The following is a 16677-nucleotide window of genomic DNA, read 5'->3' as shown; positions in this document are numbered from 1 at the left end:
CAATCCCAATTAATTTCACTAGTAAGATTCATTTGTTTTACTAGTGCTTGAACTTCATATAAATTCAAAAATTTTGGTCTTTTTTTCCTCGGAGCTTTTCCTTTTATGATAATTTTTCTTGTTGGATTTTGCATAATTAAGCCATCATCTACCGCATCTAATATTGCTCCTTTAAGGTGGTGGTGAAAGTCCATTGTTGTTTGCTTTTCATGCGAAATAGCATAATCGTTCAATAGTTTTTGATAACTTCTACGAGTAACATCACAAACTTGTAAGTCAGGTACAAGTTTTTCCAAGTGTTGCTTACTAATATAGTATTTTTTCAATGTAATAGGGCGCACTGCACCAACTTTATAAAGCTCAATCCATTCCTCAAAATACTCCGAAAATAATTGCTTTGCTTTTTTGTTTTTTACCAAAATAAAAAATCTCCTTGATTAAATAGTTTAGAAAGCTAACTTTCCATACCTATTCTATCAAGGAGATTTTATGTTCACAATAATTATTAAATAAACATTTTTTGGAGAAGGGATTGTTTTATTGATTTTAATTTGTCAAGTTTAGACTGATGAAGAGCGATAGTGTTATCTAGTTGGTTAAAGAACGAGCCAATTTTTTGTTGTTCTTCAAATTGCGGAAGATGAACATTGAATGAAGACAGGGCCTCTTTTGTTATTGTTTTAATAGTTCCGCCAGGAGCTTTCAGTTTTTCAATTTCAAATTTTTTCTGAATTGTATATGCCCAAAACCGTTGATCAGTTGCTTTTTCATAGTCATCAAAAATCAGCAAGGTGCGGTCTACAAAAGATTCATACTGAGTAATTGCGACACGTCCGATGCTCCCTTGCAAGGTAACTATCACTTTCCCTTCTGGAACAAATACACTTTTAGGTTGAGCTAATTTGCTAATTTTCTGTTTTGTATTTTCAACTAAAGTTAATTTACTCGTTACATCTACAACTTGAACGAAAGGCATAGCACCTTCTCCGTCATACCATTCTTTATTTCCGTATGGTTGTGGGAATGAACCACGGCGATATTTGGAGTAATCCCCTAACTTACGCAGTTCCCATTCGTACTCAAAGTTAGCGAATCTAACTCTAGGGACTTTTTCATCATTTTTAGGGAACAATTGCTGTAAATAACCCTGTTTGAGCCGTTTAAGTTTATCTAACTTACGTTGATGAAGAGTGATAGTGTTATCTAGCTGTTTAAAAAATGAGCCAATTTTTTGTTGCTCTTCAAATGTGGAATGATAATTGGCATATCAAAGAATGTATCAGCATGTATTCTTTTAGCTTTTCGTGAACCATTAGCAATATTACCTTGATACTTATAAAAATTTTCTTGACATACATTTTCTAAGAAAAAATTAGGATCGATTCCATTTTTAAAGTCAAAAGCAGGCGAATCTAAGGTTGATTCATAGCCATCTAATTCAGCTGGTAAAATTCCAAATGCTTGATTTAAAAAATCTAATTTACCATACATAAATTGTCCTGTTGATCTAATATAATATTGTGTAGCCGAACTCCCATTTAATTTATCATCTTTTGGAACAATGCCTTTTCTCCAAAGTTTTACGGTTAATTTTTTAGCTATTGAACCATCTGAACCTCTAACTTTGCTTTCAGATAAAAATTTTCCAACCTTATGCTGTTCCCAAGCATCTATAAACCCTTGAAATCTAAGCTCAGGAACATTTTTAGAGACCTCCGCCTTATTTTTTTCGACATTTAAATTATTATTACTTGTCATATCATTCTCCAAAAATTCGTTTAGTAGCTTCAATAATCTCACGACTATCATCTGTTACCGCAAGTTGATTTAACATTGAGAGGAATTCTTGTTCTGTCTTACTAACCTCTTGATTAATGTCTACAATTTCTTGACTTAGTGCAATAATATCAATAGGTTCTTCTTCTTCAAAAGTATCAACATAGCGTGGAATATTAAGATTGAAATCATTTGATTCTATCTCTTCAAAACTTGCTAAATGGGCATATTTTTCAACATTCTCACGTGATTTATAAGTTTTAATGATTTTTTCGATATCACTATCGCGAAGCATGTTCTGATTTTTTTGTTTTTCAAAATCATTAGAAGCATCAATAAACAAAACGTCACGATTATCACGATTTTTCTTTAAAATAATTACCGTTGTCGGTATGCTTGTTCCATAAAAAATATTAGCAGGTAAGCCTAGAACTGCATCGATTGCACCCATCTCAAGCAAGGCTTTACGAATCACTCCTTCTGCTGCTCCCCGGAATAAGACGCCATGGGGCAAAACAATTCCCATTGTCCCAGTATCTTTCAAGTGATAGAAACCATGAAGTAAGAAAGCGAAATCTGCTTTCGATTTGGGAGCTAATTTCCCATAACGCTCAAAACGTGCGTCAGAGAGAAACTTTTCAGCCGCAGACCATTTTGCTGAGTAAGGAGGATTCATGACGACAGCATCAAACTGATGGGGCTCTTCTGTTGGCCAGTCACTATCAAGAGTATCCCCATTTTTAAGACGCATTCTTCCTTTGTCAACACCGTGCAAAATGAGATTCATTCGTGCTAAGTTGAAAGTTGTTGTATTCAACTCTTGACCATGATAATGAATTTTATTTTTATCATGAACGTAATTACGAATATTCAGCATGAGTGATCCAGATCCCATCGTTGGGTCATAGATATGAAAAGGTGCTCTATTTTCTTGACCAATCGAAGTAATTTCTGAAATAATGCGAGAAACAGCTTGAGGAGTATAAAATTCACCAGCTTTTTTTCCTGCTCCAGCCGCAAACTGGCCAATTAGATACTCATAAGCATCACCTATTACGTCACCATTATGTTCGAAAAGGTCTATTTCATCAAGTGCTTTGATCACTTCAGTAATCGTAACATTTCTTTGTTGGTCATTTGAGCCAAGTTTTGTTGAATTTAAATCAATATCCGCAAAGAGGTTACTGAACTGGTCCCCTTGCCGCTCCAAGTCGTTAAAACCTGATTGCAAGTCGACCAATCTAAACTCATAAGCATCTGCCTTTTGGCGAAAATGATAAAAAAGCTGTTCGGGAGCAATGAAATATCCCCGTTGTAGACGCATAATTTCTTCAAGATCATCTTTATCTTCGTCATACCAATCTTTCAAGATTTTGAACTGTTCCTCACGCTCTGGGAACTCTGTTGTCTGACCATTTTCTTGTTCATAAACTTCACGTAGTTCAACATCTGATAGATATTTATAGAAAATTAAACCTAAGAGATAGTTTTTATACTCGCTAGCATCCATCTTTCCACGGAGAATATCCGCTGATGCCCAAAGTTGATTATTTAGTGTTGTTGACATTAAATTTCTTCTTTCTATAGTTGTAAATTTTTGATATAAGGATAAAAACTTGACTTATATACCCATTTTGATATAATTAAATTATTAAGGCTGAGGCGTAAGCCAAGATTGCCACTTGAGGCTCGAGATTATTCTCGAGCCGATTTTTTTTACTCAGGAAACTGGTTTCTAAAGCAAGTTATAATCTTAACAAAGTTATCATTCGACATTTTATATTTGAATCTTCTTCTAAATCTGTGAATATCAATTGCCCGTGCTTGAGAAATTGCAGCAGACCGTTTTTTTCCATTGATTTCATACGTTACAAAGCGTTCATCATTTTCTCTAATCGTACTCGTTAAGGGAACTACAAAGGCGGAAATTGCGCTAATTTTTTTTATGACCAACACTGGACGTTCAAAATACTCATGTTTACCATCAATCTCACTCCCAATATTTACACCAATTGACGCCCACCATATATCCCGTTTCTTAAAAAAAATCCGTCGCTTACTTGAATTAAGTTGCTTTTGCACTTCATTCCAAGTATCAAAATTTTTAATATATTCGCTCATAACTTTTCACCTTCTATTAACTGCTGGTTAATTCCTTTTAAGAGAGCTACTTGTAATTTTTGTTTTCTTTTAAGTTGTTCCACAAGCATCAAAGAATTAATATATCCTGTACCTATTAGCTTTTGCTGTGTTAAATTAGGTAGAGAAATCGTCAATTCCTTCAAGCTATTAGTTGATAATTTAATAACTGTTGTCCCTTGCTTCATTTCAAAAATTTGCTTTCTTGATTCAAAAAGTTCATTGAACCAAAATACAAAGTATGCTCTATCAAGTTTTTCTTCGTCTGGTAATACTTTTACATAATTTGGAGAAAGAAGTAAAGGGGTACCATGGTTTCTTACAATTGTAGCCAACTGCGTTACAGGAGAGATGACAATATCTCCCGTTAGGACACTGATGAATTTTTGTGGGAATTCTATATATCTTTTATCACCTTTTGCGTCTCCCCCCAAATACCTATCATACTCAAAGACAGCAGGACTATAAAGATAGCATAATTCTTTTTTGAGTCCTCCATCGTTGAGAGATGTGTCTTTTGGGAAAACATTACCATTTTCCATTGATACTAAATCACGAAGTTTTTTGAACATCACTCCTCCTTTTCATAAATAGAAACCTATTGATTAATATCTTACAATAAAAAAAAGGAACTGTCAAGAAAAAACATAAATAGACATCTATTTATGTTTTTTCTTATTTCAAAATATTAACTCTACTAATTTGGAACAAATCTAAATGTAGAATAAAAATGGCAAAGAGTAAAACACCAGCCGTTATAATATTATTTTTTTATAAAATACTTTTCATTTTTGGTAAACCTTATAGGAAGTAGCTTCCAAATTAAATGTCTCACTACTCACTGGACCTTCAAATATTTTAATTTTGCATTCTCTTGTTTTTATATTTAAATCATAAACTCTATAAATAAAATAATTTGTATTTTTCGAAGTTGATGCTTTTATTTCGTTTCTGGACATCTCAAATCCATCTGAAAATTTACTTGTAGAAGTTTTCACTTCTATGTAGCACTCTTCTCCAAGCTCATTCCAACACCGAATGTCATAACCTAATCCATCTCCTTCAACTTTAGATACGTGAATCGGTAGTTTATTATTATTTTTTTGTGCATTTTTAATAAGAAGTTCAAATACAATTGCTTCTCCGAGTGCGCCTATTTTTTGTCTTTGCTTTTGAATATTTTCAAAGTCAATTTGTTTTGCAATAAATTTAGTTGTTTTTTTTCTTTTAGAGTGGGTTGTGTTATCTTCTTCATAGGAAATTGTAAAACCTTTTTCGACAAAAGTTTTAATTTCTTCTTCAGATATTTTTTCGTCTTCAGAGGCAATACTTTCAACAGGAACGCATTGGACAGCATTTACTAATTTTTCGAATTCATCAATTTTTATTTCATTCATTCCATACTGATTCCAGAAATTCGCCCAATTGTTCGATTTTTTCTTTTTACTACTCCATTTAAAACTTTCTATAAAATCGTCCCCTTGTTTTATGGGTGGTTCAATATTAAAGGAATGTGTTATCAATGCCCTTACATTTCCATCTTCATCTGGTTTAGAAATCTGTTCGACATATCCTCCAGCGTAAATCTCAAACTTCTTATCTTTCGATAGTTTACTTGGATGACGGTTAAGAACAAAAGCTCCCTCTTTTAGACGATTATAACGTTTGATGTTCCAGCCATAACTTGTTTGATCATCAGCATATTTTAATCTTCCTTCTTCGATTTTACCATGATCGAGAATAAAGGCTTGTTGTTTCTCTTGCTTTTTCGGAAGAATTCTATCTATTTCAGTCATCGCATCCCTTTCAAATTCATCAAAAGATTAATTTTTTGTTAGTCAGTACTATATAAATACCATTATATCAAATAAATAAACATTTTTTGTGAGATTCATAACAAATATAATCTTTTTATTAAAACAGTTAAATCTTGTAGTTTTAAAAATGATAGCAGATGTTAGTTTTATGCTAAAATTAATTAAAAATAACTTCCTGATGGGGAACTTTCATGGCTACTACTCTAAAACGTATTTTTTCTGATAAAACCTTTTTATTTACTTTCGTTCTGGCGCTTCTTTCTTTAATTTTTGGAACGGTCAGAGCTTCTGATATTGATTTGAAAACCATTTTGGCTCTTTTGAGCTTGATTATTCTTATTTCTATTTTTGAAATTCTTGGTATTTTAAAATATTTTGCGGCCTTTATTATTGATAAATGTCAAAACTTGAGACAAGTGGCTTTAGTGGTGCTGCTCTTGTCTTTCTTTGGTTCGATGTTTTTTACGAATGATGTGGCGATTTTAACTTTGGTGCCGATTGTTTATAATATCGACCGAAAGGTGAAGTTAACTAAAATTGGCTTGATTAGTTTGATGACCATTTATGCTAACTTAGGTAGTGCGATTACACCTATTGGTAATCCTCAAAATTTGTATTTGGTCTCTTATTATCATTTAAAACTTTTAGAATTTTTCAAACTCTCCATACCTTTAGGATTGGTCAGCTTATTGACTTTATTTTTATGTGCCTTATTATTTTCAAAGAGAGCTGTCAGTCAGATAGAAAACAAGGTATTTTCTATCAAAAAAAGAGAGCTATACTTGTTAGGATTCACGACCTTAATTGTACTTTTGGGTGTATTAGCTCTGATTCCTGTTTGGATTTCTTTAGTTGCAAGCTTGATCTGTGCTTATCTTATCGAGAAAAAAGTTTATCAAGAAGTGGATTATGGAATCATCTTAACTTTTATCAATTTCTTTATTATTGTTGGTGCACTTGGGCGTATTCCTTTGATTCATAATTGGCTTCACCAGCTGATGAATAATGACCTCTCTATTTTCTTTACCTCTATCTTATCTAGTCAGGTCATCAGCAATGTTCCTGCTGCGGTCTTATTATCAAAATTTACCGGGCAACTTTCTCCTTTATACTTGGGAGTGACAATCGGTGGTTTAGGAACACTGGTGGCTTCTTTGGCTAACTTGCTAGCCTTAAGGCAATACCAATTGAATGTTAAAGATCAATCTACCTTGAAATTTTTCGGTCTTTTTACGTTTTTAAATTTTCTCTATCTACTTGTTTTTATCGGAATTGGGATTTTATTTATTCGATAATATTGATAAAAAAATCAAATCAGAAAATGATTTGATTTTTTATTCTTAATAGTGTGCCGTAGAGTTTAAGAGCTTTAATTTTGCATTTTTATTTTCTATTTCGATGATACTCAATGATGTCGAGCTAAGATCCATCTCGCCATAGAGTTCTTTATTGTTTAATAAGAGAGAAATCAGCATTCTAATCGTTATTCGATGAGAAACGATTGCGATTTTGCCTGAACGCTCCCTAAGTCCTTCTTCTTTGATAAAAACTTTTAGTCTGGCTTCAAGTTGAGCAAATGATTCACCATCTTTAGATGGAAAGTAATTAAAGGGGTGATTGAAGAAATTATTCCATTCTAGAGGGGCGAGTTTTTCAATTTCTTGATAAGTTTTTCCTTCCCACGCGCCCATAGCGATTTCACCTAGCAAATCTGATGAAGTTTTCTTTTCATCACCAAATATTAGTCGAGAAGTTTCCAGAGCTCTAGGACTTGTACTTGAGTAAATATGATCAAAATAGTGTTTATTCAGCTCTTTACCTAATGATACTGCTTGCCCAACTCCTTCAACTGTCAAATCAGAATTGAGTGAACCTTGCATTTTCTTTTCGAGATTCCATATTGTTTGTCCATGTCGTATTAAATAAATTTCTAGCATTTTTTTACCTCAAAAATTATTTTAGTAAAATAAATAGCTTTTTAAAAATACATTTTAATTAAGCAGATATAAGTAAAAGTTATGAGTCTTGCTATCAAAAGTAATGTAGTAGATAATCTTTAATAATAAAACATAAAAAGGACAATAGGTATTATTGTCCTTTGCATTTTAATCAGTTAACTTAGACCTATGTTTCCTTTCATTTTTGTAAAAGTAACAACTTTTCAATTGTTTGAAGAACGCCACTCTCTTCATTTGATTTTGTTATGAAATCAGCTTTTTCTTTTACGATGTCAAAGGCGTTATTAACGGCAAAGCTACAGCCAGCGGCTTCTAATAGTTCAATATCATTGAGTCCATCGCCAAAGGCAATTGTTTCTTCTTTCGTTACCCCAAAAATATGTTGTAGTGCTTGAACGGTGGTTCCTTTGTGGACATTATAGTTGGAAATATCAATCCATGCTGCTTCTGAGGCCACGATATAGGCTTGAGCTTCAAATTCGGATAGCTCTTTAACATTTTCAAAAGCTCTCAGTTTTTGGTCAAAAACGGTTATTTTTACAAAGTCTTCCTCAATATTTTGTAAATCTTCCTGCTTTTTGACAACAGCATATGACTTTCTTATTTTTTGAGCGTCCTCTTCAGAGACCGTTGACTTGATATAGGCAGCGGTTGGGGTACAAGCGATAATAATATGATCTGATGCAATATTTTCTAGTTTTTCAATAATTTGAAGTCCTAACTTGTTTGGTAATAAGGACTCATAAATATATTTACCTTCATGTTTAATTCGTGTTGCACTATCACCCAATATCCAGATATTTTTAGAAATATCCGTATCAAAGAGTTCTTCAACCCGCTCGCATTGTTTACCAGTACAGGGGGCAAAAATAACATTATTCTGATCCATCATTGTCTTTACCTTCTCGTAGTAAGACTGATCAAAACTACCACTTTTGTTTAAGAAAGTACCATCTAAATCTGTAAGTACAAGTTTAATCATATTATTATCTTTCTTTTATTAGTATTTTTTTGTTCAAGAATCTGAGTTAAAAGCTAGCCACTTCATTTTAAGACAGTAAATCAAATTGAAGACAAGATTTATTGCTACTTAGATCATTATAATGTGCCTTATGCTTGGTGAGAGCTCTACAATCATATTTCTATAGGAGGTCAAAATTATAGTTGTTCATTATAATATCAATTATTTACTTTTAAGTTTACTGCCTTAGAATGAAGTGGTTTTACTTGTTCCTTCCACTTCATAAAGTTTTAGCCTACTTTATCAAATAAAGCATTAATAGTAGAAATTACTCCATTCTCATCATTTGATGGTGCTTGATATTTTGCTACTCGGGCCACTTGTTCACTTGCATTAGCCATAGAATAACTATAGCCTGCGAGCTCTAACATTTCTAAATCATTATTGTTATCACCAAAGGCCAGAAATTGTTCGGGCTTGATTCCCCATTGATTCAATAATTGCTTAAGTGTGTTCCCTTTGTTTACTTCGTTTGCAATCAAATCAAAACTTCCATGTCCACTATATACGGCTTTTAGTTGAGAATTATTCTTTTCATTCATTAATTCAATAATCGAAAAAGCATTTTTATCCTCTAATTGAAGGGCGATTTTTACCCATTCATCATCTGGAAGGTCTTGAAATGAATCGATTTCTTTGAGTGCAAAATAGTATTTTGCTGCTTCTTTTTTCAAGTCAGCATTTTCGCTCTTGAGGATATAGGCAGATTGTACACCACACAGAATAATTCCAACTTTGTAAGAAGTATTTTCTAAAAGAGTCAAAGTATCCTGAATAATTGGTTTGGCAATGATCTTTTTTATTAATAAATTTCCCTTTTCAAATACGAGTCCGCCATTTTCTGAGACAAATGTTATTTCTCGCCAAATTTCTGGGAAAAAAGAACTTATTTGAGCGTACTGATTTCCACTTGCTACCACAAACCTCACTTCTTTCGCTTTTAATTTTTTAAAGAGTTCAAGGAATGCTTTTCTGTCGTAGTCATTATTTGAATTAAGAAAGGTCCCATCCATATCTACGGCGATTGCTTTAATCATACATTATCTCCAATTTAAAAAATATATCGGTTTATTTCTATTTTTCTTTTAATCTTGATTGATATTCTTCTTTTTTCTTGTTCCAATAGCGCTTGTCCTCTTCATTGATTGCTCGGATAAACTGAGCTGGATTTCCTCCGACAATTGTATTGGCTGCAACCTCTTTCGTAACTACTGCGCCCGCAGCAATGATTGAGTTTTTACCAATGGTCACTCCTGGAAGGATAGTGGCACTCCCACCAATCCATACATTATCTTCAACCGTGATAGGCAAGCCAAATTCAAGTTCTTCTATTCTAATTTGAGGATCTATTGGATGACCTGCCGTATAAAAACTAACACGTGGACCCACCATAACATTATTGCCAATCTTTATTTTATTAACATCTAAGAAAATACAATCCATATTTGCATAGAAATTATTTCCAATTTCTACGTGTCTACCATAATCCACCTGAAATGGGGGAGTTACATACAGGTTGTCCCCTGTTTTCCCAAAAACTTGTCGCTCTAAAGCAACAATTGTTTCTTTTTCTTCAATCGGAGTATTATTGATTTTTTGGACAATCTTCTTGCCGTGGATGGATTTGTTTTCTAGTAAAATATTCCCAGCAAGGTATAAGTTACCTAACAACATCTCTTGATAATCAAAATCAACTGCCAAAACCTCTTACCCACTCTCTATTTTTTATGTTCTTCATCTAGTGTTGTCGTGAGTTCAATCAAATTCCCTTCAGGATCTTGAATAACTGCTTCATAATAGCCATCCCCCGTAGTACGAGGGCCGTTGAGTAATGGATATCCATCTTTTACAAATCTTTCAGCATATTCATCTACTGCTTGTTTATCCCCTACTGCAATGGCAATGTGAGCATATCCTAAACTCTCAGCAATTCTATTTGATAAGAATTTTTTTGTTGTGACTTCCATTCGACTTCCTGAGTCAAAGGTTAAAAAGTAAGATTTGAAGCTTGTTTTTTGATTATGGTATAAATCACTTGAAGTGACATTAAAATATTTTTCATAAAAAGCTTTTATTTTTTCAATATCCTCAGCATAAATTGCTACGTGTTCGATGTGCATTCTGTTTCTCCATTTTCTAGCTAGCTTTATCCAATTGCTGGATAATCTTTTAAAAATAGTGGTATAATGATTCTAATGGCAATGATTGCTCCTTTTATTAAGAATAATAAGAGCAGGCCGATTTTTTTAAATAAACTTTATTAACAAACTTTAATAAGTTGATTTCATTATATCTTTTTTATCAAAATTAGTAAAGCGTTTTTATTTTGAAAAATAATCATATAAGGAGAATTATGAAAGCCTATAAACCTAAAAATATCAAAGAACACAATAAGGAACTAATTTCTGATTACATTAAAAATGCTCATTTACCACTTACAATTCGTCAAATATCAGATGGGACTCAACTCAGTGTTGTTACAATTAATAAACTTATTGTGGAACTGATTGAAAGTGATACCATTAAATCTCTTGATAAACATGCTAAAACTGGCGGTCGTTTTGCAACAGCCTATGAATTTAATGCTACTAAAGAATTAATACTAATCCTTCAATTTATCGAAAATGATAAAATTTAGTGGTCAATTATCATATTGTCGATCTTCTGGGAAATGTCATTGAACAAAAAAATTTAAAGACTAATAATTTAGACGAGCTTCTGCTTAATATTAATCATTTTAGAAGTGTTTTTCCTCAAATCGTTTTAATTACTTGTGGTATTACTGGAGTTGAGATTGATGGAGAATTACGAATTATGGATTTTTCACCGCTTAAAAATGTCAGTCTCGCTAAAGAAATTAGAGATTCAACTCAGATTGAAACCATTATCGAAAATGATATTAATGCCGCTACTCTAGGCTATGCTTTAGAGGAGAATGAAGTTTTATCAGGCGTTTATTTTCCAGAAAAATTTCCGCCGGGTTCTTCTTTGATTATTAATCAAACTATTTTTAAAGGAAGCAATAATATCAGTGGGGAAATAAAATATCTCCCTACTTTTAGAACTGCTGAATTTCCATTGAGTCAAAACGAGATTTATCTAAAAGTATTTGATTCGATTCAAACAATTATCGCAATGTATGCCCCTCATCAATTAATCATCTTTATTCCTCAAGTTTGGGAGAAGCTCTTAAATATAGAAAAAATAAAGGATGAACTCAGAGAGATTTTTCCTAAAGGAACCCTTCCGCAAATGGAATTTTCTTCCAACTTCTCTAGTTTATATTTGGCAGGCTTAATTAAGTTGTCTTTGAGAAACTAAGGTTTTCTAAAGAAAGAGACAATTGATTTAGTCAACAAAAAAACATTAGGTATTTCCTAATGTTTTTTACTATTTATAAATTATGATTTATTTTGTTCAGCAAATAGTTTGCCCATTTTTTTCAGTACTTTTGGTGCATCTTCTTTTGCCAAAATTAACTCAATCCAGTACATTCTATTTGGATCTGCTTGAGCTTCTTTCATGACAGACACAAATTCATTTTCAGTTCTAACGATTTTTGAGACTACTCGATCTTCTGTTGCTCCAAACGATTCTGGTAATTTTGAGTAATTCCACATTGGAATATCATTGTAGCTTTGATTTGGTCCATGAATTTCTCTTTCGACTGTATAACCATCATTATTGATAATAAAGCAAATTGGATTAATTTTTTCTCTGATTGCTAATCCTAATTCTTGCACTGTAAGTTGAAGTGAACCATCACCAATAAATAAAAGGTGTCTGCTTTCTTTATCTGCAATTTGGCTTCCTAATGCTGCTGGGAATGTATATCCAATTGAGCCCCATAAGGGTTGACCAATAAAATGACTCTTTGGTTTTAAGAAAATTGATGAAGCGCCAAAGAATGATGTCCCTTGTTCAGCAACGATTGTTTCATTACTTTGAGTAAAGTTTTCAACTGCTTGCCATAGGCGGTCTTGTGATAAAAGCGCATTTGATGGAACAAAGTTTTCTTGCTTTTTATCGATATATTTTCCTTTGTATTCTATTTCGCTTAGGTCTAAGAGAGAGGAGATGAGGGATTCAAAATCAAAATTTTGGATGCTTTCGTTAAATATTTTTCCTTCGTCTATGTTCAGTGAAATCATTTTATTTTCATTTAAATGATGGGTAAATGCTCCTGTTGAAGAGTCTGTGAGTTTAACTCCAAGCATCAGGATGAAGTCGGCTGATTCCACGAATTCTTTAAGATTAGGCTCTGAGAGTTTACCATTATAGATTCCTAAAAATGAAGGGAGAGTTTCATCAACTGAACTTTTTCCAAAGTTTAATGTCGTAATAGGTAGTTTTGTCTTTGAAATAAATTGAGTGACTGTATTTTCTAAGCCAAAACTAATTATTTCATGTCCTGTAATCACGATTGGTTTTTTGGCATTTTTCAAGCTTTCTTGAATTTTATTCAAAATCTCTTGGTCACTTGTATTTGAAGTTGGATTTTCTTTTTTCAAAGGGAGTGAGGGTTTCTCTGCTTTTGCAGCAGCAACATCAACTGGTAAGTTGATATAGACAGGTTTTCTTTCTTTTAGTAGTGCAGAAAGTACTCGATCAATTTCAACGGTTGCATTTTCTGCTGTCAGTAAAGTTCGAGCTGCTGTAACAGGTTCGTGCATTTTCATAAAGTGTTTAAAATCACCGTCAGCCAGCGTATGATGAACAAATTTTCCTTCATTTTGAACTTTTGATGTAGGTGATCCCACTATTTCTACTACTGGTAAATTTTCGGCGTAACTTCCTGCTAATCCATTAACTGCACTCAATTCACCTACTCCAAAGGTTGTAAGAAATGCGGCAGCTTTTTTAGTACGAGCATAGCCATCAGCCATATATGAAGCATTTAATTCATTAGCATTTCCGACCCATTTCATATCCTTGCGGGAAATAATTTGATCTAAAAATTGTAAGTTATAGTCTCCAGGGACTCCAAAAATTTCTTCAATTCCTAACTCGTGTAATCGGTCTAATAGGTAATCTCCTACTGTATACATCGCATTCCTCCGTATTTTATTATATATTGGTCAATCAAATTGACATTTATAGAATAACGCTTTTCTTTAAATAAGTCAACGATATTGACTTATTTGAATTATCAAGTATAATAGACTAATAAAAGGAGTGAATTATGACTAAAGAAAACTCAGGAATAGACGATAACTTAAATTTTACTAGAGATTTGGCTTTATTTTACTTCGGATACCGTGCATTTATTAAACAAGAGGACGACCTAGTACTTTCTTACGGAATTCGTCAAGTACATCGGCGAATTATATTTTTCATTGGAAGACTTCCTGGCTTGACCGTTAATGAATTACTTGAAGTGCTTGATATTTCTAAACAAGCTTTGAACGGTCCTATGAATGATTTAAAAGAAAAAGAATTGGTTCATTTCAAGCCAAATGAAAATGACAAAAGAATCAAACAGCTTTATCTGACCGAACAAGGAAACATGTTAGATGAACGTATGAATGAAAATCAAATCAATAAAATGAAGCAATATTTTAGTGAATCTGGCGATAAAGAGGGCAGTTTTTGGACTAAGGTCATGGAATTATATGCCAATGAAATTGGTGAAAAATATGTCAATCGTTTATAAGGTCTTAATCAGACTTCTATCAATTACAAGTGAAAGTTAAATAGACATCAATGAATACACATCAACTTGAAATTTTTTATCATGTCGCAAAATTTCAATCAATATCAAAGGCAGCCGAGGCACTTTATATCAGTCAGCCAGCTGTCAGTAGCCAAATCAAAAAACTTGAGTCTGCTTATGGTGTTCACCTAATCGAAAAAAATGGTCAGGGAATCCAGCTGACAGCTCTTGGAATTCAGCTTTATGAAATTATTCGCTCCTTTTTTGAGAACACTATTGTTTCCGCAGAATCACTCTTAAAAAATTCTTCTGTTCTCCGGATTTCAGGAAATTTTTTAATGACAAATTTTGTAATTCCTCAAATTTTCGATCATGAAACTAATCAGGCTAACTTAATTATCAAAAGCACTTCTTCTTTTAATGCGCTGACAGAATTGAAAAAGAGTTACTGTGATTTGGCATTGATTAGTGCTTCTAGTCAGCCCGTTCTGTCAGCAGATATTTCGGTCAAAAAAATTTTTGATGATGAAATTATTTCTGTCAGTAAAAATCCACTAGAAAGCGAAGTTACTTCCCTTATTGTCAGTAAAAGTAAAATTGATGTTTACAAAATATTGGAAAAAAATAATCCATTATTTTCACATTTACCTTATACTGCAGTTGAGTCGACTCAAGATGCTCTCTCAAATATTAATATTAATAAAAATAGTGCAACTTTCATTTCTGCTCGTTTTCTAAAATATTTTGAAAAAGATTATAACTATCACTATACTGGAGTTAAAAATGGTTTTTATGCCCTCTATAAATCAAACAATTTTCATACTGATGAAATTATAAAGCTTATCGAAATGATAAAGTCTTCTACTAAATAAATTAAAAAACAATCAACTACTGAGTTGATTGTTTTTATCATTAGATATAACGTTTCAAAAAGTTTAAAAGATTAGGCCAAATGTCATCAATATAAGCCTCCCCATGTCGTGAACCGCTAAGTAGGCAAGTTTCTACGGGAATTTGCTCTTGTCGCAATAGTTCTGCTAATTTTTGATGTTCATAAGCAGGAACAAGCTCATTCATTGAGTTGCAAAGCAAGCCCGGTCCACTCTTTTTAGTTACTTTAGAAAAAATAGAGGCCTTTTCTAAACTATCGTCATTTATTGACGTCAGTAAGTTTTCGATAATCCACTTATAGTAAGAATCATTGGCTCCTGCTTGGTCAATCTTCTTACTGGGTAAGTCTGGAGCAATGATTAATTGTTTAGGAATCGTTTCCTTATGATTTTCATAGAATCCCTTTAAATCTAAAAGTCCTGACAGGCTGACAAAGGGGCGACCTTTTGTCAATCCCAAATAAGCAGCTAAATGTCCACCTGTTGAGCCACCAATAAAGGCGATATTATTAGCCTTGAAATCTGGGATATTTTTAAGAAGCCAAGTGTAGGCAGCTTCAACGTCCTCATCTTGGGTTGGAAAAAGATTTTTAGCTTGTGTGGCCAAACGATAATTCAGAGCTGCAACCTGATAACCTTCGGCAGCTAATCCTGTAGCAACTTCTTTTTCTTTGCCTTTGTCTCCTTGCCACCAACCACCGCCATGAATCAATACTAAAGTTTTTCCGTTCCATTCTTTTGGCTGATAGAGGTCAAGCGCTTGTAATTCATCTTTACCATAATTAAAAGTTTTCATCTTATTTCCTCCTAACTACATTGTATTTCTAATTCAACTATCACAAGACCTCCTCAAAGTTAGTTTGAGAAGGTCATTTTGTTTCTTAATTTCGTTTGTAAATAGATTATTTGTTTAATTTGAAGTACAAATCAGCAATATTACCTGTAAAATCATAAGGTTTTTCATCGATAAGAACTTCAACTACTTTTGCAGAATCATCAATTGCTGGAATTTCAAGGTTTTGTTGACGAATAAAGTCATTAGCATCAATAAATTCTTTGTTCAATGTGCGACCATCCAAAGTTTTAAATGTAATTTTCATTTTATTACCTCTTTCTAATTGATTATAGTCCTAAAAAATGATGGAGTCAAATAATTACGAATATTTGGTTTAGAGAGAACATCCAACTAACTCTAAAAGAAAATTATCGATAAGCTCTTGTGAAAATTTTAATTTTGGATGTCATTTTGAAAAGGCATTCAAAAATGATAAAATATACTTAATGTATTCAATTTATTAAGTTAAGTATTTTAATCAGTCTAATTTCAAATCTATAAAGCGAATATTTCCTCATAAATTAATTAATTCATATACTTTCAAAAAAGAACTTAAATAAGTTCTTTTTTGAAAGTATATGAATTTTA

The 16677-nt window shown here is 32.7% G+C and overlaps 5 protein-coding genes across 5 annotated transcripts; 1 reads left to right on the top strand and 4 right to left on the bottom strand.

Annotated features, from left to right (window-relative positions):
• Nucleotides 1–6774: 6774 nt before the first annotated feature.
• LOC122404242 (metal-independent phosphoserine phosphatase-like) lies at nucleotides 6775–7612 on the bottom strand. Its single transcript, XM_043408170.1, has 2 exons — nucleotides 7085–7612; nucleotides 6775–6903 (listed from the first exon to the last, which is right to left on the bottom strand). Exons 1-2 carry the CDS (start codon nucleotides 7610–7612, stop codon nucleotides 6775–6777), a joined length of 657 nt encoding a protein of 218 aa, XP_043264105.1.
• Nucleotides 7613–7868: 256 nt separating this feature from the next.
• LOC122404240 (5-amino-6-(5-phospho-D-ribitylamino)uracil phosphatase YbjI-like) lies at nucleotides 7869–8672 on the bottom strand. Its single transcript, XM_043408168.1, has one exon. It carries the CDS (start codon nucleotides 8670–8672, stop codon nucleotides 7869–7871), a length of 804 nt encoding a protein of 267 aa, XP_043264103.1.
• Nucleotides 8673–10429: 1757 nt separating this feature from the next.
• LOC122404239 (uncharacterized protein YyaH-like) lies at nucleotides 10430–10831 on the bottom strand. Its single transcript, XM_043408167.1, has one exon. It carries the CDS (start codon nucleotides 10829–10831, stop codon nucleotides 10430–10432), a length of 402 nt encoding a protein of 133 aa, XP_043264102.1.
• Nucleotides 10832–12112: 1281 nt separating this feature from the next.
• Nucleotides 12113–13759, bottom strand: LOC122404238 (indole-3-pyruvate decarboxylase-like). Its single transcript, XM_043408166.1, has one exon. The coding sequence runs from the start codon at nucleotides 13757–13759 to the stop codon at nucleotides 12113–12115; it is 1647 nt and encodes a 548-aa protein (XP_043264101.1).
• Nucleotides 13760–13893: 134 nt separating this feature from the next.
• Nucleotides 13894–14364, top strand: LOC122404237 (HTH-type transcriptional regulator PetP-like). The gene has a single exon (XM_043408165.1). The coding sequence runs from the start codon at nucleotides 13894–13896 to the stop codon at nucleotides 14362–14364; it is 471 nt and encodes a 156-aa protein (XP_043264100.1).
• Nucleotides 14365–16677: the final 2313 nt, after the last annotated feature.

Source organism: Colletes gigas, unplaced genomic scaffold (genome assembly GCF_013123115.1).
Source record: "Colletes gigas isolate AHSC1104 unplaced genomic scaffold, ASM1312311v1 Colletes_gigas_Sc00133, whole genome shotgun sequence".
Classification (NCBI taxonomy): domain Eukaryota; kingdom Metazoa; phylum Arthropoda; class Insecta; order Hymenoptera; family Colletidae; genus Colletes; species Colletes gigas.
This window is presented reverse-complemented; position numbering and strand designations above follow the sequence as displayed.

Excerpts from the sequence above, each read along its gene's own strand:
- LOC122404240 (XM_043408168.1), bottom strand. The coding sequence starts at position 8,672 with ATGATTAAACTTGTACTTACAGATTTAGATGGTACTTTCTTAAACAAA.
- LOC122404239 (XM_043408167.1), bottom strand. The coding sequence starts at position 10,831 with ATGCACATCGAACACGTAGCAATTTATGCTGAGGATATTGAAAAAATA.
- LOC122404242 (XM_043408170.1), bottom strand. The coding sequence starts at position 7,612 with ATGCAAGGTTCACTCAATTCTGATTTGACAGTTGAAGGAGTTGGGCAA. Across the intron at positions 6,904-7,084 it reads TAAAGCTCTTAAACTCTACG|GCTAGCAAGTTAGCCAAAGA; the intron begins GCACACTATTAA and ends TATTGCCTTAAG.
- LOC122404237 (XM_043408165.1), top strand. The coding sequence starts at position 13,894 with ATGACTAAAGAAAACTCAGGAATAGACGATAACTTAAATTTTACTAGA.
- LOC122404238 (XM_043408166.1), bottom strand. The coding sequence starts at position 13,759 with ATGTATACAGTAGGAGATTACCTATTAGACCGATTACACGAGTTAGGA.